Here is a 23,141-nt window from a genome sequence, read left to right on the forward strand (position 1 = left end):
ACCCAACAAGTTTCTAATGCTCTGGAGGTACCTCCAGCCCTGCCCAGGCTCTGTTCTTCTACGAGCAGGCAAGAACCCCCCCCATGGAGCAAACTCCAAGATTTCCCAAGCACGGTGCCAGCACAGCACTTCCCAGACATCTGCAGATGCCAAAGTGTCTCATTCCCATGGAGTCACCAGTACCTGGGGCTACACAGCCCTCCCAGCTCAGTGGGAAGTGTCTGGAGCTCTCAGCACATCCCAGCTCTCACTCAGTCTCTCCATCCAGCCCACCCTGCAGACCCCCACCCACAGCTCAGCTGCTGGCACAGACCCTGGGGGTTTGGGCTTCAGGTCTGGAACAAAATCTGCTCTGCAGAAAAGCAGCAATTGGAGTCCAGGCTTCTCCAGGAACACCTGGAGGTTTCTAAATTAGGCAAGAGTCACAGAATCAATCATGGAATTTTCAGGGTTGGAAGGGACCTGTAAGACCCCCCAGTTCCACCCCCCTGCCATGGGCAGGGACACCTCCACCAGCCCAGGTTGCTCAGAGCCCCATCCAGCCTGGCCTTAAAAACTTCCAGGGATGGATGGGGCTCCCACCACCTCCCTGGGCAACCTGTGCCAGGGTCTCACCACCCTCATGGAGAAGAACTTCTTCCTAACATCTCATCTAAATCTCCTCTCCTCTAGTTTGTATCCAATCCCCCATGTCCTATCACTCCCTGACACTCCAAAAAATAGGAATGAGCCAGGTTGGATCCTGTTCAACCACCAGACATACAGCCCTACAAATCTGACTCTTTTTTTCCTCCAAGGCTGCTCAGATCCTCTCCAGTGGCTCCTCTGCCATCACACAGCTCCACAAGATCCGTGCTCTGAGAGTGCTCTGCAGGTGAGCTGAGGACTTTCTCCAGTGACTTTGAAGTTTAGAAATAAGACATCTCATAGTTAAACCTTTAAAACTTCAAATCAGCCACCCAAGAGGCCACCTTTACATTAAATATGTGGAATAACAATTTCTTGGTGCTTTCCCAGCAGGGTATTGTACACGTCTCACATACATTTAGTTAAAGGACACATAAAAGGGCTTTCTGCCACACTGATGTGAATAAGCTAGAATAGAAACAGGGCTGCCAAGGGCTTTCTGTGCTACAAATTAAAGGCAATTGGGGTAAAATAGTAACAAGAGCCATTTTATCTCTACAAACTCAGGGAACAGCAGGTTCATTTCCGTGCAGCTCTTTCCAGGAGCTGAGGTTTTTCTCCCTTGACTTTCTTAGGAGTTATTTTGAGAGACAAAGGAGGAGAAGAGCTAACTCAGATCATCAACTTCAATCAAACCCTGGTGTCCCTGAAGCTTTCCATGGCCCCAGATCAGACAAATCACAGCCCAGATCAGGGAGCTTGGCAAGGGGGCTCCGAATCAAAACTGCCGATGGGTCAAGAACCACTGGGACAAAGTGAATTCCTGGCACCTTCACAACCCCTGCTACAGCCCACAGAGGAACTGAAGCTTTCTCCTGGGGCTGTTTGAGCTCCTGGCACTCAGGATCAATTGTGTCTTGAAGAAAAATGCCAGTCTGGCATCACTGCTGTGATGAGCACGGCTCTGCCTGCCGCACGTGGCAAGTGGGTTTCTTCCCCCTTTTCATGTTTGCTTCTCCTACAGGGAAGGAAAACATCTTTTACTGGGCCATGAGGACACACACAGACAAATCCAGAAGCATGGCCTCTCCTGAGCTATATTCCAGTGCCACAGTGAGCTGGAATAATGTGACACACACAGTAGCAGTGTCTTTGGAAAAGAGGGCACGGGCTGGAGCTCACCTCATGTGGCAAAAGCCCCAGGAAGGCTCCAGCCACTTCAGAAAAGCTCTGGTTAAAGTATCCACACAATGGAGGACCCACTGTTCATGAATATATTTAAAGGACAGATTTAGTGAATTAAAAGAAAGATGCAGAAAAGCTCTGTATTGTCTGGCGTGCACTTAACCCCTCCTCAGCTCCTGAACAGTTTCCATCAGCTCCCCAGGTCTAAGTTTCAAGTCAGAATCATAAAAACCATCTCAGCTGCTCAGTAGAGGCAAAGATAACCTGTGAAATGCAATCCAAGTTCCCCACTGATGTCAGAACATCTCTGTAATCTGTTCACAACTTCTGGGCTCTTGCTGCTGCTTCGAAACCGCTTTGTGGTGCCAAAAATCCTGCGAGCTGATTCCCTGTCCTACTTCTCAGAACTGAAGGCAGTGATGGAAATAGAAAGAATCAATTTCCTTGCACATTCCTGCAGCTCTGAAAAGCTTCAGGCAGCACCCAGCACCAAGGCAAATGCCAATGGCTCTGCTGGAGCCCTCAGGCACGGGTCCCAGGAAAACAAAAGGTTTGCTCTGTGGATCACCTTCAGTTGGGAATGTCTAGGATCCCAAATCCACAGTGAACTCAAGGTCTGGATGCTTTCCTGAGAAGCCAAAAGCTGTAGATTTGTTTTCTGCAGACCGAGCAGGATCTAGAAGTCAACATCAGTCATTTCTGGGCAGAAGCTCTGAAATTCTGGCTGTTATTTATAGCTGGGATGAGATGCCCATGCTCACCCATCCCTTTATCCCTCACAATAACAACACCTTGGGTCACCCCAAGGATCCCAGGCCACCAGTATCCTGTCTCCAGCAGGACCAAAGCAGGTGCCCACAGGAGAAGACAAAACAAGGCAAAGCATCCAGAGCTTCCCTGAGCATCAGCTGTGCTGTTTTTCCTGATTGTCCATCCCAGCTCCCAGAAGTTCAGTGTACAGATCAGTGTGTTAGAATAACAGGGGAGAAAACAGGGCAGAGAATTCACTTGGCCCATCCCTCTGCTCAGCACTAACCATCACCTCAAACATAACTTCTGAAGAGGGTGTAAGAACAAGCAACAACCTTTTAGCCCTTCCAGGGAGCAGAATCAGCTTTATCCTCCTGTCCAACTCCTGTATTTCAGTACGCTACCACCTGCTTTATCCCAATATGCCATGGAACTTATGCCCTTTTCATGGAAAAAAAACAACAAACCTCTATACGTTTGAAAATAGTCAAAGGTCACCTCTTAACCTTTTAGTCTCTTACAGTTCAATACTTATAGACACCAGTTACCCTCCTCCTTGTCCTCTGGAGTCTCTGCATTTGGCCTGCCTCCTCCTCAGATGTGCTGACAGCCTGGCACTGAACCTCTTCCAGCATCACGAAGAACACAAGGATTTCTTCACTCCCAAACCATCCTGCTATCATATTTATACCTTTTTGCAACTGAAGACATTGTTCAGGCGTGGACAACTTTTGATCCTCTACTGCCTAGATTTTTTTGCTAAGAAATGATCCCCCAGACCCTTTTCTCTGTATGCAATTTATTAGTTTTCAGCTCAAAACCTGCATTATGCTCCTTTAAACTTCAATTTGTGTGTTCTGCCTCACTTCAAACTTTCCACCCTGTTGTTTTCCTCCATCAAGTCCCTCTCCCTTCTGCCCTCTTCCCTCTCTTATCTGATGGACCTAACAGACAAAAAGAAAAGACACAAGAACTTTGAGATCATATTAAAAATATTGTATATTAGGTTCTGAAGGCATGAGCTGCATAAATCACCTCCTTGAAGCCAACCTTACATTCCTCTATCTCTAACACTTGTTCTAAAATAACCCAAGAATAAAAATGCAAGTTGTCACATTTGTTATACCAATTTAACATCTATTTCAAATGTTGAGATCTCAAACAGCAGCAAGGATGTTTTCTAACAACCTTTTTTGCAACAGTTCCTTAAAAAAAAATATCTATTTTAGCATTTTGTTTCCATGTAACTAATTAGCCAAACGATATGCAAGTCCAGATATAATTAATTCTGTCTTCAAAAAGCTGAGGAGTTTGAGGAGGACAGGCAGCAGACTTCAGAGATGGAAAGACATGTGAATTCCATTGCAAATAAATGTTTGGAATTGTGCTATAAATGTGACATTTAAGCTCAACTGGAACTGCAAAGCATAAAGATTTGCATCTCCACAGAGGGCACATTTTAGGGGAAAACAATTCTGTCATCTGAGAGAACAGGGGGAAGGAAGAGAGCTAAGAGAGACCCTGAAATCAGCTCCTGCATCAGACAAAGCAGAATTAGAACAATTAGCACAATGTTTAAAGGACACCTCAAGGCAGGAGGTGGTGCTGCCCAGGCTGAGGCTTGGTCTTGTTTCTGCCTGTTCAGAATCTAGGTAGGAAATCAGAATCACACAACTATTGCAGAGCAGGATGGCCTTAAAAACCCACAACAGAAGTTCCAAAGCACTTAAGCAAAAATAACACTTGCAGGGACGTCAGGAGGATTATTGTTTCATTGATATTACTTCCAAACACTTGCTGCAATTATGAAATTCTCCTAGCAATAACACAGACAAAACCCCCACAGTTACTGTAACACAAGAAGGCATGAATATAGGCTTTATATTTTACAAGATAAAAAAAAAAAAATCAAATTATTATGAGTCCTAGGATAGCAAAGGAACACAAGCATTTTAATTACATTTATTACTTTTGCAGGTTTTTAAAAAATAAGTTTTAAAAGACAGCAAAAAGAGAAATCAGAAATAATTTGAAGTAATAGCATTAAAGAATTGCCTTTGAGGCTCGTGTAATGATTTAGTGCTTAGTATTATGTCCCTGATGCACTTAGGGACAAAAGAATTAAATTTCAAGTCCGACAGTCTCCAGCTTTGCAGGAGAGAGGTAGAATGTCAAGTGAATTAAGGAAGATGGATGAGTTGATGGGTTCAAAGGGAGCAATCACAGTCTTCAGGACACAGACAGAATGAGGACTGACAGCCTAAAATGCAAGGAAGATGAAAACCAAGCCCCAACTCTCAATACTTGGGAAATAAAGGTACATAATAAGCAAGAGTCAACTTGGAGCCTCGCTGAGCAAGACAACTGCATAATACCCTTTTAAAGTGATTTCAGAAGTCAAACTTTCATTTACTAACAGTAACACTGAGTGATTCCCACTTGGCTAAATATGCATGTCCTGCATTTGGCATTAATTTCACAAATTAATTTCAGATGAACACAAACCAGCCCTGCTAGGATTGATGGGAAGGCACAGGAGCAGTGGGAGCCTGGTACAGATCCGACCAGGCAGACAAAAAGGAGAAAAGGATTCCTCAGGATGCACCAATCATACAAAAAGAAACCAAAGGACTTGGTGGTAACGGGGAGCTTGGAGATGGACAGAAAATAAATGTTTCTGATTTCCTTACCTGGGGGAATTTGCGTTTGATGGATGTCAGGGCTCCCTCGGGGAGCTTGGCAAGTTCCGAGTCTCTCACTGCATGCACTGTGGTGGCTCGAGGCTGGTGAGTCAATGCCTCCACCTGAAAGAGGACACAGCCAGAACTCACAACGTGTTGCAAAAACACCAAACATCAGGATGGAGAAATGGAACAATTCCCAAGAGCCAGCCTGTCCCAGCTGCTGCTCACACCCCCCAGGACAGAACCTGCTCCCCGAGGGCAATGCCCGGGGTGGTTCACATCCATCTGCAGCAAGCACGAGCTATTCCATACCATGGGAGTCTGGCTGTTCCATCCCAAACTCTCAGCACAGGCTCTGCTGTTGGAAAGGCATGGCCAGAGGCACACGGTTCACTCCCTTGTTGCAATATTTATGCATTTTTATTTATATATTTTCATACGTATTTATATATTTTTTTTCTTTTAATATCTATTGTATTTTTAACACATCTCTTCACTGATTTAAACTGTGACAAAGCCATCTTTGAGAAAACCCCACTTCTCTGCTGTTCTCCCTATCTTTCTTTTTTCCCCTCATCACCCTGAATCACTTTCATTTTACTCTCAGCACATTTTGGACAGATTTGCTTTTCCAGGTGCTTGTTAGTGGGAGCTGCTTTGGGGGGCTGGTTGGTCGCTTACTTTTTGGGTGGTTGGTTGGTTTGTTTCAGAACTTATTCTACAGCTTATGCCTACAGCAAATCCCTACTCAAGCAATGTTTTTGCATTGCTTGGGGCTCAGTCAGACACAGAATTAATGTCAGGTACAGAATGCCTCATCCAAGGGCAGAGCTCTGCCAGGTGCCCAGGCATGTGCTTCTCCCTACAGCACAAGAAATTTAATTTAAAACACACAACTCTGTGACCCCACTTCCAACAGGAGTGCTTTGCTGGAAGATTACATGAGCACAAAATGGGTAATTCAGACAGCCAGAACATCTAGATCTCAAAACTTGCAATTAGTCCAGAAAGCTGAGATCAGCCTGCAGATATTAACTCTAGCTGGTACAGCAGAGTTTAATCCCCCCCGACTGCTACAGCACCAAAAGCTGCACAAGGAAATCTGAAGGAACCACAGTTTGTAAGGGCCAGCCTGTGCTTTTTGCTCAGGTGCCAGGGATCAATTTTAACCCATACAAAAAGGGGAAAAAGAGCTCATGGTGTGCACACATCCATGGGGAACCATGAGTCCAGGTTCTCAAATGTTTGTATGATGCCTTCTGGTTTAGCCCACTCCCATATCACCAGCTTTTTATCAGAGTTTCTAGCTCTGTGATTCAGTTTCTTTATGCTGAAAGCAAGTTAAGGGCTCCAAACTGTTAAAATAAATCCTTTCCACTCAGCCATTCACCCCCTGATTTGAGGTTAATTTCTATAAGAAAGGAACCACTCAAACTGTCTCACATCCTTTCCCACTCTTTCTGTGATATACGAGTGCATAAAAAATTAACTGTGCTCCAAAGGGCTCACGAGACTTTCAGAAGAGATGAGATTTGTAAGAAAAGGGAATTAAATTTTAACTTTAAAACAAAGCCTCAGGGAAGCTTTTTTTCCCCTCCAAATCGTGACTTTGTCTTTTCAAATCATTCCCAAGGCAGATCAGAGGGAGATGGAGACCTCTGTCAAACCTCCCTCACCAGGAGCCATTCACATCTCCTGTGCAAGTGGCCCTGGCAACCCCACCAGTGATAAAGATCCCTAAAATTGCAGAGAATTTGTTAAAGGCAATTTCCAGCCCATTTCAGAAACTGGAGCCTGCACTGCCCTTCCACACAGATACAATCACCCATCACTGTGCCATCACCTTTGATATTTTCATGCAAATCCCCCCTGGTATTCTAGCAGGGAAAACACAATGTACAGTAACACATTCAAACTTTGCTTTCCCCTTGGATATTCTCAGTTCCCAATCTCTTTTTTATTAGTTGCCCTAAACTATTCATAAAATGCTTTCTCTTCACTGGAAGTGCCAGGGTTCTCTATGATACCTATTGGACCATAGGTAGGATTATTTTCCATCTTCACTACATTCTCACCTCTCCCCTCTTCACACTCTGTGATCAAAAAGCATTCTTTGTACTAGTTGTAGATTTTCTGCACAAGGGAATTGCCAAATCAAATAGGTGTTTGGCTACTCTCACATTTTTTTGAGATTAAAACCATAATCCAACATTAAGTCATAGTTCTCCCCTCTAAATTACACTATTCTTCATTGTACTTCAATTATTTGGGGTATCACCTATTCAGAGTTTTTTCTTCTTGCTTAGAAAAAAGTTTTATGCCAAATGACTACTTAAAATCATTTCAGTCTTAAGTCACATTCAGATCCCTGGGTTTCTCATTCCAGCAAACTTTTTGAACACCTTTTCCTACTCTTCCAGGTCTGTAAATACTGACTGGGAGATCTAGCTTGAACTTCAATATGCAGAAAAAAATCCACGTGTAACCCTGAGATCAACCTCATGAGATTATTTCCTTGGTTCTAAAAAAGGAATTTAACATTTTCATCACCCACCATGGCTGCAGCAAACACAAAAACAGCTCCACGATGACTTCCAAATTTCATTCAACCTGCCTGGGGGAGCTGAGAAACACCAGAGGTGTGTGAGTGCTCAGACAGCAGCTTCTCCCTTAATGGGGGAGCAGATTTGCTCCCCCATTTGTGTATATATATATATATATGTATATACATACATATTTGTATATATAAGCACCCAAGGCTCTTTGCTGAGCTCCTTCCCAGGCTCCTATTACCCTTCAGCCCTGCCAGCAGGAACACAGCTACAGCATCTCCTCCAGTGGAAGGAGGGATCAGTGAACTCTTTCCCTCTTCATTTCCAATTCAGGCCAACATGATAAGTTTTGCTTGAGGCAACCACACACCTCTGGTTCCTCTCCCATTACACTCATTCCTTCTCCTTAGTAACAAGCCTCCAAACAAGTTCTGCCTCACTGCCCATTTCTGCTCTTCTCTTTCAATGTTTAATTCACCCAGATGCCATCCTTGCTCCTCCTCTCTCTCCCAAACAATCCTCCAGTTTTCCTGGAGTTGTCAGAAGGTTTGAGCCCATCACCTGTTTTGCTCTACCTGCTCTGGCTGTTCTTCTCTTTGCCATCTTATTCTCTAGTGGTGTTCACTTTTCCATCATGTTGTAAACCTGACAAACCTACAGAACAGTGCTTTGCAATCTGCCTCTATTTGAAACCCAGCTGCTATGCCTGATTTTAGCTGTCATGCTAAACAACAAAAGGTTTTGTTCAGAGCTCACCTGTCCCAGAGCTCTGCTCCTTGGCTCCTCCTTGGCACTGAGCATCTCCTCCTCTCTACCTCCATCACACCCTCCAGAACCTGCTGCTGCACCACTGCCTTCACTTCCATCCCCTCGGAGTTGCACCAAGCAGCTCAGTGCTATTAATAATTTGCTCCAAGGAGCAAGTATCAGTTTAGTGTTCTATACTCTGGGGAAGGACCCTGCCAAGTCTGTGGGAAACAGCAGGGACAGGGATGCAGCCCACTGCAAGGGGGAGCAGATGACCCCAGGGAAGCAGAAGAAGAAGAAGAAGAAGAAATAAAGCCTGACATCTGCTGATGGATCAGGAGGCTCAGGGAAAGGGACAGGCAACAGGTCAGATGCACAGGGACCAGGTAACACACCCACATCCCTAGAGCCAACCCCAGCACTGCCACAGCCCAGGCATGAACCAGCCACACACACACACAAGGATTTTCCCAGCAGTGGTTTTGTCAGATCAGGACAGGAGATGCTGCTGCAGCTCAGGACCTCAGCAATGTCACACGAAGGACAAGCACTCACTCTTTTTCTGGTTTAAAGAAGCTGCTCCCAAACCCTTTGCATGTGAAGATGCTGATCTCAGAGGTGTTTCCTCCAGCCATCAGTTCAGAAGAATCTCAAACATTAATTTGTTTGTATTGGAAAAGGACAAAGGAGGAGAGGCTGCTGGAAGCAATGAATGAGTGGGCAGAGCACCAGACAAGCTGCAAATCGATGCTATTTGTGGGAGCAGTGCCAGGGATGGATGCAGTACACCATGTACTCCTGAAAGTTGTTCTAACAACCACCTTCTGCAATCCTTTGTGTGCCAAGTTAACCCCGTGACTGAGGACACTCAACACTTCTGCTGTGCAGAGAAAAGAATCCTAACCACACACACACATTATATATATATATATATATATACATATAAACTTACATACATGCACCAAAGTCCTCCTTTGCATATCTGGATGTGTGCATATGCAAGTGTATACATAAAATCTATGTAGAAACGAAGTGCCTGAGCTTGCTGCTCTGTGTAACTCAGGCAATGGGACTCATGCCACTGATTCTCCTGAGGGGACTGAGCCTGCACTTTGCAGCAGTGCAATGACAGTTCTGCTACAGCAGGGAATGGAGTTAGGGACAGATAAGGGAGGGATTAAAGCTGGGGAATGGAACTGCTAACACTCCTATCTCATGGATTGAAGTTTCACTCCTTATTTACATGTGGCTGTAGAAAAGATGGGGAAGTTGCATGCCTGCTCTGCTCCCCTAATCTAACACTACAGTCAAAATAAAACCAAAAAATATACCAAATGTTATCTGAAGCACAACAGAAAAAAATAACATCCATCTCCAGGCTGTTTGGAGAGCATCTGGAAGGGCGATGCCACCCACAGGTACGCAGCATGTTCCTCTTCTGGTGAAATTACACCTGAATTTCAACAATGGAAAAAGAGCAGAACACGATGACCTGCTCCAATACCTTCCAACAAGAGAGATCTGACTGCCCTTGACTCAGTTTTGCACCACAAAAATACCGAACCTGGCTACAGTAACATCCTTCCCCATCCTTCACTGCTGACCCCTTGGCTCTCACCTCTGCTGGACTCTGCTTCCCACTGTCTCTGAGCATTTTCATGATAATGAAAAGGATCACACTTCTCTCTCTTACTCAGTGGCTCCTAATACATGAAACTTGACAAAGAAAAAAGTTATAATCAAGGAAAAAAAGAAAAAAGAAAATCTCTTGCTAACAACTTACTTGTGTGTTCTGCAAAGGCTGAAGAGGGGCAGAACCAACTCCTGCCAGCCCCAACCAGCCCAGGGGGATGCAGCATTCTCACAGTGGCAGAGAGAAGGAAGCAGAAGGCAGGGGAGCTGGCTCTAAAGGGGGATCAGAAGGTTTCTCAAGAGCTGGTTGGTAGCTGGGCCCTAGCAATGTTATTCCCACAAGAAATTCTGGCTGGGAGCAGGAGGGAGACACAAAGAGACATAGGGAATGACAGCTTGATGCATGAAATCACCTACAGAAACCCAGAAGGTCACAACTTGTATCACTACCTGTCATCAAAGATCCTAATACACTCAGAAAAGGATTTGGCTTGTGAATTAAAGCTCTCTGTAGGTTTATCTGTGGCAGCTACAAAGCCAGATGACTTCCCCACATAACATTAATGCCAGACAACCTAACACCAGATCCTGGCAAAACTGAGCTGTGGTTTTCCCAGTCAGCTGCCAGACCACTGAACAGTTTCCAGTTTTGAATGGTCCCTTACTTTCATCAGCTGTTTAGCTGTTAAAGCAAATAAAAGATAATTGTAATGGATAAAAGAAGAAATCATTGGAGAGAAAAGAATCAGAAAAACAGTACTCAGCAGCTCAGACTCCAAGTAAATATGCTCATAGGGAACTGAGGTTCAGATGCCTCAGATTCCAGCCTTGCATTCAGCCCAAAACATCCTCAAGATGGTTTTGGAAACCAGGACAGGGAGCTTTAATTTCAACCTGACACCAGTTCAGCTGCAGAAATAGGAACTCTTGTCTCAGAGCTTCTGTCTCACCTCACCAGTGGTAAGCACTGAGGGATTTGCTGGGGTGGAGTTCACCTCTTGCTTTGGTTTTTATTTTTTGTTTGTTTTTTTAAATACAATTTCACCCTTCTAGGTAAATAATAAATTTCAGTAGCCTATTTCCAAGACAGATGGCAGTAGAAAGGAGAAGAGAACACCTTCCAGATCCTTATCTTCCAGCTCAGTTCTTGGACCTCATCCGCCTCCAATTTCCAGAGCAGGGCTGTGCACACTGTGCCTGAGGTGCCACTAGCCTGAATTAACTTGAAATCTATTTTTATTAACTTAAAGCTTTGGGAAATGAAGTAGGCATGGTTTGAAAAAAAAAATTACATGCAAGGAATCAGCAAACAAATCCACACACTGAAAAATGACCAAGTAAACCAGCCTTGAGAGAGCCAAACTTGCCCCATGGCAGCAGGGGTGTTGGGGGCACAACAGCATTCAGTTGGCTTTGGAAGTGTCAAAATCCTGCAGGGTTTGATAACATTAATGCTGATAAAGAACAAAAGCCTGACAAGTGTAATCCTGGTCCTGGTGTGTTTCCTTGGAGGATTACTCAGCAATCAAATCTTTCTAGCAGAAGTGTTACATTTCAAAAGGACAATGCTCCAAACCCCTCAGGAAATCCTAAGCCATTTGCAGATTCTTCTTGGGTTTCAATTTTGTTGAGAAGGAAAAAAAATAGCCATGTACATTTAACTGTATTAATGAGATTAACAGTTTAACATCTAAAAAACACTTTAAAAAGTCATTATTTCTAGAATGTAAAGCATGATTTCTTCCCTGGCAGAGCTGGTATGCCACAGCACCACCAAATGAGGATTCTTTTTCTGCAATTTCTCACCCACGCTGCCCTGAGTTAAAAGAATCACTGCACAGATGCCTTTCTGCATTTGCTCTGCTATTTTGCTACTCAGAAATGACCCAGAAGAGTCCTACTAATACAGGGAGCCATTCTGGTTGCTGAAGGATTCTGAGTTAACCAAAACTTTGCTGCAACTTCCCCTCTCAGTGAGGCTTTTTGGACAGCCAGCTGGTTTGCTGGGAGGCCACTGCAGACACCAGTTCTATGGGACAGGTGGCTACCAATTATTATCAGCTATGTAAGGCCTCAGCTTTGCAAATACTGCAAATTCAGCAGCTGTTACTGAGGCCCCAGGAGCTGCCTGGCATTTGGTCACCATCCCAAAGCTGCAGCCACTCCTAAGGAACCCAATTCATCCAAAGGTTTGACCTGCATAAAAAGCTGAGTGCACAGAAGGTTCCATCACCTGCATGTGGATACAAATAACTTTTATTCAGCAGATCTGTCTGCAAGCTGGGTCTGTCTGTTTTTCCTGTTGTTTTGTTGTTGTTGTTGGTTGGGGTTTTGGGGGTGTTTTTTTCCTCCCTCCTTTCTCCTCACCCACCCCTGTCCTTCCAACAAAGCAAAAAGCAAACACCCCCCAGAGATGCTCCAGAGATGCTGGAGCTCTGAGCCTGTAACTCATCCAGGACAACTTATTTTGCAGATTGTAGGAAAAAAATACTGAACAACTGCCCCAGTCTGGAAGAAGGGACAGAACCAAATGTCAAAGCCTGGCCCACCTTTAGCCTCATCTCAACAGGCATAACAAATGAAAAGAAATCCTCTTAGTCAGACAGCAAAGTGTAAATGATGCCAAGATAACAAGACTACAATTAGCAGCAGTTAAGCAAGATCAGCACTAAGGCAGCAAAACAAATGAGGGCAATAAAAGAACATAGGGAAGAGAAGCCCTTCCACTCATCAACACACAATGGGATTTTCTGGCTTCCTCTGGGGTCACCCAGGCATGGCAAAAGGAGGCACAGAGTTACTCTTCAGCTCAGGGAATGGTTTAAGAAATTGAACACTGCATCATTTTCCCTCAAGTGCATCTGTAGCAAGAGCACCAACAAATAAAAAAATCCCCCTGCAAAGGGTCAAATCAGTCTGCAGACAACAGGACGTCTGGTTCCCAAATTTAAGGGAATTCTCTAACAGACTCATCACTGCCCTTTTAAAAAAATCTACCTGGAAGGTCTTCAAACAAATTCTTTACTTGATTTGAGCACAGAGTAACCTGGAATTGCCCCTCAGCAGGGTCAGCAGCAGCAAGCAGGTGGCAACCTCCCTCCAGAAAGGTTCCCAGGGAGCTGGGATCATTTTCCCTCTGACATCACTGTGAGTGTCAGCTCCTAAAGTAACCACATGGGGAAGGCAAACTTGGGTTTCCAATCTGTTCTTCTCCCTGTGAACTGACAGACCTCAGAAACAGATGCCATGGAGTCAGTAGAGGGAAAAGCTCCAGCCACAAGTTTAGCCTTGGGAGCACAGGCATGAAACTTTACATCTTGTCCAAAATCCTTCATTTTTCAGTGCGTTCCTTCTGAAAGCAGAAGTGGCAGATCCTCATCTCTTCCATGTGACTCGTGGCCTTTTTAAAGTTCTGAGATAGAGGTAATAAAGACCTGGAATATCAGAGTCTTGCATTTTGTTGCAGTTGCCCAGTTGTGAATGACCTGGGGTGTCTTGTTGGGGTTTCCAGAGAGGAACACACCACCAGTTGACCCAATTACCAATTACAAATAACAACTGCTTATTTCTTTCCCTGTAAGAACCCTCCAATTACTTTACTTTCAGGGGAGGAAAAAAAAAAACACAACCCACAACCCTACAGCAGGTTTTTAAAGGTTTATACCAGATCCTGCAGAAGGGGATAAACAAATCTTTTAAAAAGGAAAAATGTCATTTTAGTAATGCCCTCTGCAAAGCACGGCTCCATTAATCTTGGCAACCTTTACAAATCCTCCCCCATGTTTTCAGAAGAGAGCCAGAGCACTGAGATTCCTCCAACAAATGGCAGCATGAGTCAGTGGGCTTGGGAGCTGTGGGTAGGAAGGAGAAGATGACGTCCATGGAGCCAAAAAGCCTTCAAAATTATTCATGTCATCACATGGATCCAGAAAAGGGACTTTTGGTTTAGAGACACAGCCTACATGGAGTGTCTGGACCCATGCCTGGGCACTCAGCAGCAAACGTGTCCCACTCCATCCCTGGGATGAAACCTCCCTCTCCTCACCAGAAAAATGTGGAACATCATCCCAAAAGGAGATAAGTGCTCCTACAGGAGGTCAAGTTTAGACCATGCACTCCTCTGTCTCTCCAAGCTGCTTTCAGACAGCAGAGCAGCAGCTCAGTTGGTTTTAGCCTGGGAGCTTTGCAGAATTCCAGAACTCCAGAGTCCCAGGAGAAACTTTTGTACCAGGGGTAACACTCAACTGCTGGGTGATCCAACTTTCAAAAATCACAACTTTTGCAACCAGCACCACCTTGGATCAGCTTTCTAGAGGGAAACAGCCTTCTGCTCTTCCTTCCTCTTCCTCTATAAACAAGAATTTCTTCCTACAGAACTCTTGTATTGCTTAATTTAGACATATGCTAATTCTGGCTATAAACAGATAGACATTAAATGTTTAGCTTTCAGTTCAGAAAGCAGAAAAGGGCCTGAACAACAATCTGGGAACTTCAGAAACCTTCTAATTTTACATATAAAACCCAAACAAGCCATGTATATTTACAGTATAGGACTCCTATTTCAGCTGCTAACCAGGTCTGAGAAACAGAAAACGAACGTAGCAGAGAAATGAAAACAGGGATAAATATTACAGTTTTGAAATCAAAAGGTACTTTAAGAGCTGTACTAACTACACATTCCCTGAGCAACCTGGTGCAACTCTGAAGTTAACTCTGCTTACTCAGAGCAGGCTGCACCAGACATCTCCAGGGGGACCCAACCAAGCTGAATCTTGAAATCACCATTTAGTGCACACTACTGCAACTCCTCCTGAACTGCTCCAAGAGGCTGCACACCTCAGAACGTGAAGGAAAGTCCCCTGTATCAAAACAGAGTATTTTGCAGGGCTTTTTAGTTTGGCTGTGACTATTTTTTTTCTCTCTTTTAATACTAAGACTCCCAATCCTGCTCTTTCATCGCGTTTCCAAGTGGAACCCTGATAATCTTTAACCTGGGAAAGCACTTTAGGTTAACGACTGATTAGAGTAAGATTTTCTTTGTCCAGTGTGACATCACTATCAATTTCTCAGCTGAAGAATTCATTCTCACCACTCCAATCAGGTCTCCTCGGCCGTATTCACCCGTCAGGTGCTTTTTGCCATCATCCATCCGTATGACGGAGCGCAGGCGGCCGTTCAGCACGATGTAAGTACAGTCTGACTTGTCACCCTGCCTGGGGAAGCACCAGGAACCAGGATTAGCAAAGCATCTTTACTCAGCAAATGCACCTGGAGTCCTTTAATAAGCTGATTGTCTGTCCCTGCCTGGCTTAGAGGGCTTAGGGAGATGTTTAATCGACAATTAAACCTAACGAGCAAATAAAAAGCCCCTCAAAAGGCACCTGCCAAAAGGGGACCTGGAAACAAGTCCAATGTTTAAATGCAGAGGCTTTGCACAACAGGTTGGTGTTAGTTCTGGAAGCTGATGACCCAGGGGAAACACCAGGCTGCAGCAGTCACTGTAAGGGATGCCCAGAGAAATTCTGCAGATCAAAACCAAAACCCTCCCGTGGGCTCAGGATTTGGGTTCCTTTTGGTACACACAGCTCACAACCTATCCAAGAAGGTTTTGCTCCATGCAGCCTGTGTGCCTCAGAGTGCTGTTTGGCATGGGGGATTCCAGCACAACCCAGCACATGGACAAAGAGTTCTGATTGTCTGGTAGAAGATTTTAATGAGACACTGACAGCTCCGAGTGCTTTGATGCACAAAGTAATCCAAAGCTTCCATTAGCAACAGTGCTGCAGGTACAGTTATGAAAATTAAAACTACAATTATACAGAATATGCACTAAATTAGACCTTTATTCTTCCACCACTGCAGCAACCACATAATGGCTCAAATACACTCTGGTACAAAAAATCCCTACAACTCAGTTTTCCCAAGGATAGCTTTTGTACCTTACCCATCCAGGGCAGTGCCTGTTCTCAATTTACTACTGAATAAGCCTAACTGATTTTCCTTTGAGTTTCACTGTTTATTTTAAAAAGGCTGAAAAATTCATTGAGCAGTAGATGTTCCTAACAATGCAGGAACTATCACCAGAACACACAACTCTCTGTCTTAATCAATTATGTCACTTTAAAAGCTTGCCAAGATAACATAAAGGATGAGGAACAGTATGAAAGAATTTCATTAGCACCTGGAGACAAGAGACTGAAGCAATGCTGAAGGGTCCTGCAACTGCAGAAATAAAAAAAAAATATCTCAAAATAGGCCAAGAGACAAAGCTGATGACATGATTGACTCCAACGAGGTTCTCACAGCTTCTCAGCTCTGAAAACTTAAATATTCAACAGACAAGCAGCAATTTTGTCCACATCTCACCTGTACACAGCTCTTCCAGCTTCAACCTCCATCCAGTCCAGGGCAAAGTCAATTTGCCTGACAAAGGGAGACATCCTCTTTACAACAGTGTGAGCCACACCAAGAACCACACTTGGCTGCTCCCGCATTATCCTGGAAGGAAAAACAACAACAAGTGTTGTTAAAGTACTTCCCAGACCAGGAACAGGTAGACACAGTCAGGGACAACACCCCCAGGCTGCTGTTATCCCAGTGCAGCCATCCCAGCACCAATTCACAGCCCCTGTCCCCTCACCACACCACTCAGTAACAATTTGAGAATTGGTTTGCCCAGCCTGTTAACTCACATTAAATGTCACCCAAAGCTGCCCTGTCCTAGGAGCAGCAGCCCCATGCTGCTGGATGCTGTCCTAGCACCATTTCAAACCCAGCCACCAACCCAGGACAACAAAAAAGCAGGAGAGGTTTCCTCTTGAGGCTCCCACACCTCCTATCCCTGACCCCAGGTGCCCACAGACCACCTTGGGTTAGAGGAGGAATTATTGCACATTATCTTACAGACACTGAACTCAGGGTCACAGAAGTCTGCGAGACAAAAAAATGAACAGAGCAGAGAAACTAAACCTGGATAAACAGCACAATTTGGAAATCCAAAGGTGCTTTAAGAGCTTTTACAACTACACATTTCCCTGAGCAACCTGGTGCAGCTCTAAGTTATCTCTGGTAACTTCCATGTAACTCTGAGCAAAGGATGAAGGAGCATCCCAGGATAATAACCAGACAGCTCTTATCCCTCACCAACCCTGTTCCCCTTTCTCAGCTGATCTGAAAGTTGACCCCCCTTGAACACTGTGAATGTTTAGCTCATTGCTTCTACTCTACTTGCTTATTTAGCCCTCAAAGTTTCCTCCCACACAGGCTGTCTGTTGTGATCAATAAAAGCCACTTACTCCTTTTCCTCCCTCCAGATATGTATCTTAATACTTAATGCATTCAAAATGTAAACTACTAACAGGCTGCTTTTATTTCCATCCTGAGCCCTCTGTTATTTCACTGAGTGCCATACAGCTTCCACAAGAGCATTAGCATGGAAGCTAAAAGCCCACCCTTACAGGTAACAAGAAAAAAAGCAGATTTTTTTTTTTTCTCCATTATCATCCAGGTTTCCTTCCTCTTACTTGGGCATCTTCATCTTTGCTCTTCTGCTTGACACTTGCCTGGCACTGGGAAAAATAAAAACCAAAGCTCTGTACTCTAGAAACTTGTCCCTGGAAGGATCCTGAGGATTCTTTATTAGGAAGCTCACCAAATATAGTGATGAAAAGGCTAAAGTAGTGTATGTGAGAGCCTGGGACTTAGGCAGATATTCCTGTAGATCTGGATGCAATTTGATATTCAGCTTGGCTGGCAATACAAAATAAAAATCAAAGCTTTCCTGCTAATCTGACAAGCACACATGATTAAGACTCCAAACTGTGAAATTAACTGAGGCAGAAAATGTGAGAGAGTCCCCAGAACTGCAGAACCTGAACACTTCTCCCAGGGAGAGGCTGCTGACAGTTTGATTACCCTGTTCCTCAGGAGACACCAACAGTTGCAGCGTGGGCACTGCACACTCAGTACATCAGCTCAGCAAAACAGCAAAGAATTTAAGCTATATTCTCCATAATTAGCTTGTGTCAGCCCTGTGCTTAAAACACTACATTTCTAAAGAGCTATTTAGTTGTGAAAGTACCCGGAAAAACCTCCAGCACTAAAGTTTCAGTGAAAAGAATTTCATCTCTTGTCCAACATCCAACACTGGGCAGCTACTGACCACATCCCTTCTGCTTTGCCCTCTCATTAATTATTGGAATAACCAAAAAAACCCAGATACAGTGTTCCTGGGCAGCTCAAAATAAGAGCAATACATCTGACACAAATGGAAGAAAGTAATTTTGAAGAATAATGGAAGTTCTTGTCAGATTCCTTCTGCTCAGCAAACAAGATAAGTGCCCAGAAAAAAAAAAAAAAATTAAAATCATTCCTGGGATTCTGAGCAAAGGAGAAAGTGTAACATTGCAGGACCATGTGCACAGAAATTGGCACAAAAAGTGTAAAATAAAACATTTGTCTAATTTTATCAACAACTCTTCCTCATGGAGTTCAAAGCAACAATGAACAAACGTGGAGAAACTGTGCTTTTCAAAGGCTTTCTACAGCAGTACTTTTAAATATGGGAACAGGAGTTAGAAGTGATATAAAACTTGGGTTTCAGGAGAAATTGTGAAGGTGGAAGACTGGAAGATCACAGTGATCATAAAATGCAGAGAATGGGCAATGAATTACTTGAAAGAGAAAAAGAAAGATTTGCTAAAGTCCCCAAAATGATGAAAAGGTGACAAAGAATGGTCTCAGGATTGCTGACTGGATAGGAGTTAATGGAAGCAAAAATGTAAGCTGGAATAAATAAGAGAGAACTCAGTTCTCAGGAGAGAAAAGGAAACTCTGAAAAATGAGTTCAAGCAAATGAATCAGTCCAGGACTGAGTACCAAAAACAAAGAAGAGGAGGAAAAGGTAAAATCTGACTGGCTGGCTGAGTCAACAACATGAAATTTAAAGTTCAAAAACAAGTGAGAAAACAACAGCAGAAAAAGGAAGCAAGAAAAAGCAGGAGATTAGAAGCAATATATCTGATAGCAGATGGACTGAGAGGGGGGGAGCATCCATCAGAAAGCAGGTCAGAGAGCTGCCATCCAGCACATGGACAACACGGCTCACCAGGCAGGCAGACTGCTGAGCACAGCACCTTCCACTTACAGCAGGCACCCTTCTGCCTAGGGTGAAAAAACCCCAGAGCATCTGATGCTGTGGAGTCAATTACAAATAGAATTATTTGGAGAGATGGAAGCACACAGAACATGGTAGTGGCCTGGAAAAAACAAACTCAGCCCTAGAGAGAAGACAGGACTGATGGCACATGCAAGAAGCTGAAAAAGATCAGAAAAGGTATTTGAGGTATTTGACCCAAATTATGTGTGTGAACTAATTCTAAATCTTAACAATAGGATCAGGAATCAATCAGGACCACTGATCATTAATATTGGACAATGAGGCTTAACCACAGTCACCACTCTGGGCTGGGTGTGGTTTCTAATTAAGAAATACCTATATCCCCCTGTAAGCATTAAATCACAAGCCCTTAAATCACAAGGCCAGGTTGGATGAAGCCTTGTGCAGCCTGGTCTAGAGGCAGTTATCCCTGTCTGTACGGGGGGTGATGATCTTAAGGTCCCTTCCAGCCCAAACCATTCCATGATTCCCCACAGACACATCCACCACTCTCTTTGTTCAAAAAGGACGTAAAAATTCATTTAGTTTTTTTTTCTTGAGAACTCACTCATAGAAATGGGACTTGGATATAGACAGAAAGCTGCAGTCTCGATTGGCTTTGATGGTGAAAATCAGTGGTTCCCCAGTGAGGACAGCAAGCTGGCCCACAAGTTCCCCTGGGTGGGTGATGAAGAGGCAGGTGTCCTCCTCTGAGTCGATCTTCCGCTGGTACACGTGGAGCATCCCCGAGACCACAAAGCAAACATTGACATCCTGGAGTGAAATGGGAAAAAAAGAAGAGCTCAATAAAATCCCTCAAGATGTTAAAAGCAATTATCAGTGAGAGGGCTGCTATCAGGACCAATCTGTTTTCCAGAAAGCTCCCTATAGTTGTTGAACAATTAGGTGATAAGGCACAACAGTGAATTATTAAAAGCAGGTGATGAATATTTAAAATTAAGCAGCCACAATATTGAAAACGTGTTTCTTTTTGCATGGTTTTGAGGCACAAAGGCTGCATCTGTAAGATCTCAAGGAATAAGAATAGAATTGTGACTGGAGATAACGGGGTAATCACAGCAGCACGATGAGGGACAGAGCTGAACCCAGCAGCACTGTGACTGCAGCTGCCCCTCATCTGCTCTGCATAACCTTCTCTATTTACACAATATTATTATAAATTAATCTCCTTGTGGAGTAAATAGACTCTGCTAAAACAAATAAACTGGATTTCTAGTGCCCTGGGGAGGGGGAACAACTTTACTGCAGCCGAGTGACACCAGCAAAAGCCTGCAGTGCAGGGCACAAGGAAAGGGCTGCCTGGTCCCTGCAGCTCCTGGCAGGGCTGGGGATGGGTCAGGAGGAGCTGAGGTCAGGTACCACATCTCCAACTCTGCTGCTCAGTGTGCACTGAAAGGCTGAGAGCTGGGACTGTCCCACCTTGAGAACAGAAGGTTTGAGGAGTCTGGGGGGCATTTTTTATATTTCTGACCAATGTATTTCTCTCCCTCCCTCTGCTCCCAGAGGATGCTCACTGACTGCCCCCCTCACTCACCTGATCTCCCTGCCTGGACAGCACAGTCCCAGCTGTAACCTGGTGCAGGGTCACTTTGCCATTCAGCAATGAAGGATCCTGGAGGAGGAAGGGGTAAGGGGTACAATTTACTTGTCTGTGCACACGTAGAAGTCCACAAACGTGAGGAAGCATCAAAAGAAAGCAAATTATTACATTAATTACTACAGAAAGTACTTTAATCTCCTTAAAATCTGCTGCATGGTTTTTCTGTTTCTCCACCCAACAAACATTTCCTCCAGAAGAAGAGTTTGAATTCATTTCAATTGATCAGCCTTATGATTCTTAAGGATTTTATGGTTGTCACTTCTGCCCCCAGATTCTTTTAAGTCTTTAATGAAAAGACCTCAATCAGCTGGCATGAAAAATCAAACCAAAGGAGAGTGGCTATGTCCTGGAGGAACTGGACAGGATGATCCAACATTTGCTTTATATCCCAGCCCTTCCCTGCTCCCACATTTTCATGCACACTGGACCCCAGGTAATGAATTCTTGGGTGCACACATGGATTGCACAGGACAGGGGGAATTTTGCTCCTGACTAAAGAGAAGGAGGGAAATCTTTCCAAAAGTCTGCCTTTGGTTTGGACCCAACCCCAAACTCTTGCAGTGGGAAGGGGTTAAGTTCAGTGTCCAGGCTGATTCCTTCCCAGCTCCACAATCCTGAGCACATCACAGAAACCCACCAGGCATGGAGAGAATTTTCATTCACCTCAAAGAATTGCCCACACCATTTGATATCCCATGTGCAGCCACTGCCAAATACTTCAGAACAGTTTTGCTTTCACAAAACTTGCACATGAGAAACCAGATCTTCAAAACCTCAGCATTTTATTATCAGCATCCAAATGGAGAGGGACAAAAACCAGAGGCACAATTATATGATTTGTGCATTGGGGCAAAGAGTGACAGCACCTCCTGGCAGCTGGACCTTCACCACCCAAAGCCACACACTCCTTGGGCAGGATTTGCCACAGGAGCAGAACCAGTAAAAGGAAGAGAGATGCTGGGATGTCCAATGTAAGGCAGCATAAGCAGCAGAGCAGAATCTGACCCTGATCATTAAGGCAGCAGAAAAACCATACAGCAGAGATTTAACATTTTAGCATTGCAAATGTAATGCCAGCTTGTGGTTTTTTCAACCAAAAATGTAAAGAGAAACAAAAAACAGAGCCAGTGAAGTAATCAGAATTATTTTTTACACCTACAGCTGATAAAAAGAGAACATTTTCATCAAAAAATAGTTTTATTGAAAACAATCTGTTTCATGGGAACATATCCAGAGCAAAGAACCTGATAGGCACCTGTCAAAATATTTCACTTCAGCAATATCAACTCAGCTAATTGCTACGATGTTTTCTTCTAGATTTATCCGTTTATGATTGTATAGTATTAACCATACTTAAAGGCAAAGTTTTAGCTATTAAAGGATCTCACAGGAAGGGAATACAAGCTCCCTAATGAGCTCTACCTATCAGCAGCTTTTTGGCTGCATCAGCTCTGAAGAAAAAAATTGTTGCAAAGAATTTCTTCAGGTCTACTGCTTAAAGGTTGGAATAGATTGCACACAAAGCTGTCAAGTCCTTGTCACTGAAGATCTTTAAAAATAGCTCACAGAAAAACCTGCCAGAAATGACTTAGCAATATTTGATTCTGCTTTAGACATGAAGAGAGACTTAATGACCTCCAAGCAGCCTTTGAAATCCTACTTTTCTGTAGGAAAATCCTCCTGCTGCCCTAAGAAAGCACCAAAGGACTTGACAGACAAGATCACAGACAACACAGAATCTGCCAGGTTGGGAGGAACCCATCAGGATCATCAAGTCCAATTCCTGTCCCTGTGCAGGGCACCCCAAGAATCCATCCTGTCTCTTCTCTTCTCTCCTGAAGGGGCAAGACCAACAAATTCATCACTGCACAATCCCTGGGTTTCAGCAGCTGCACTGATCCCCTCCAGCCTCCTCCAGCCACCAGCTTTTAGGAACAGAATTTATCAGCTCAACAAAAGCCATTTCTAAGCAAGTTTCTTTCTTTGTGTTACAATAATAGGTAATGAATTAGAGGTTGAGGATGCACAAGGGAAAGTACAAACCCCTTATGAACAAATTAAATGGGACAGACATTTTTTTGTCAAAGGAAATGACAATTCCTTTGCAACTCCCAGGAAAGAAATGCCCTGCCACATGGCTGAGCTCTCAGAAATGCAGATAAAGCTGAAAAAGTGTAAAAATTGTA

At 44.0% G+C, this 23,141-nt stretch overlaps 1 protein-coding gene across 2 annotated transcripts in view; it reads right to left on the reverse strand.

Annotated features, from left to right (window-relative positions):
• Positions 1-23,141, reverse strand: part of PNPLA7 (patatin like phospholipase domain containing 7) — an 89,380-nt gene that overhangs the window by 46,107 nt on the left and 20,132 nt on the right. For both annotated transcript variants that reach the window (XM_030461288.1, XM_030461287.1), the window contains exons 16-20: positions 20,890-20,967; positions 19,903-20,108; positions 16,544-16,675; positions 15,267-15,390; positions 5,253-5,366 (exon numbers count right to left, since the gene is read on the reverse strand). In XM_030461288.1, coding sequence (XP_030317148.1) covers positions 5,253-5,366; positions 15,267-15,390; positions 16,544-16,675; positions 19,903-20,108; positions 20,890-20,967 — 654 coding nt within the window. The remainder of the gene's footprint in view (positions 1-5,252; positions 5,367-15,266; positions 15,391-16,543; positions 16,676-19,902; positions 20,109-20,889; positions 20,968-23,141) is intronic.

This window comes from Calypte anna, chromosome 17, assembly GCF_003957555.1.
Source record: "Calypte anna isolate BGI_N300 chromosome 17, bCalAnn1_v1.p, whole genome shotgun sequence".
Classification (NCBI taxonomy): Eukaryota; Metazoa; Chordata; class Aves; order Apodiformes; family Trochilidae; genus Calypte; species Calypte anna.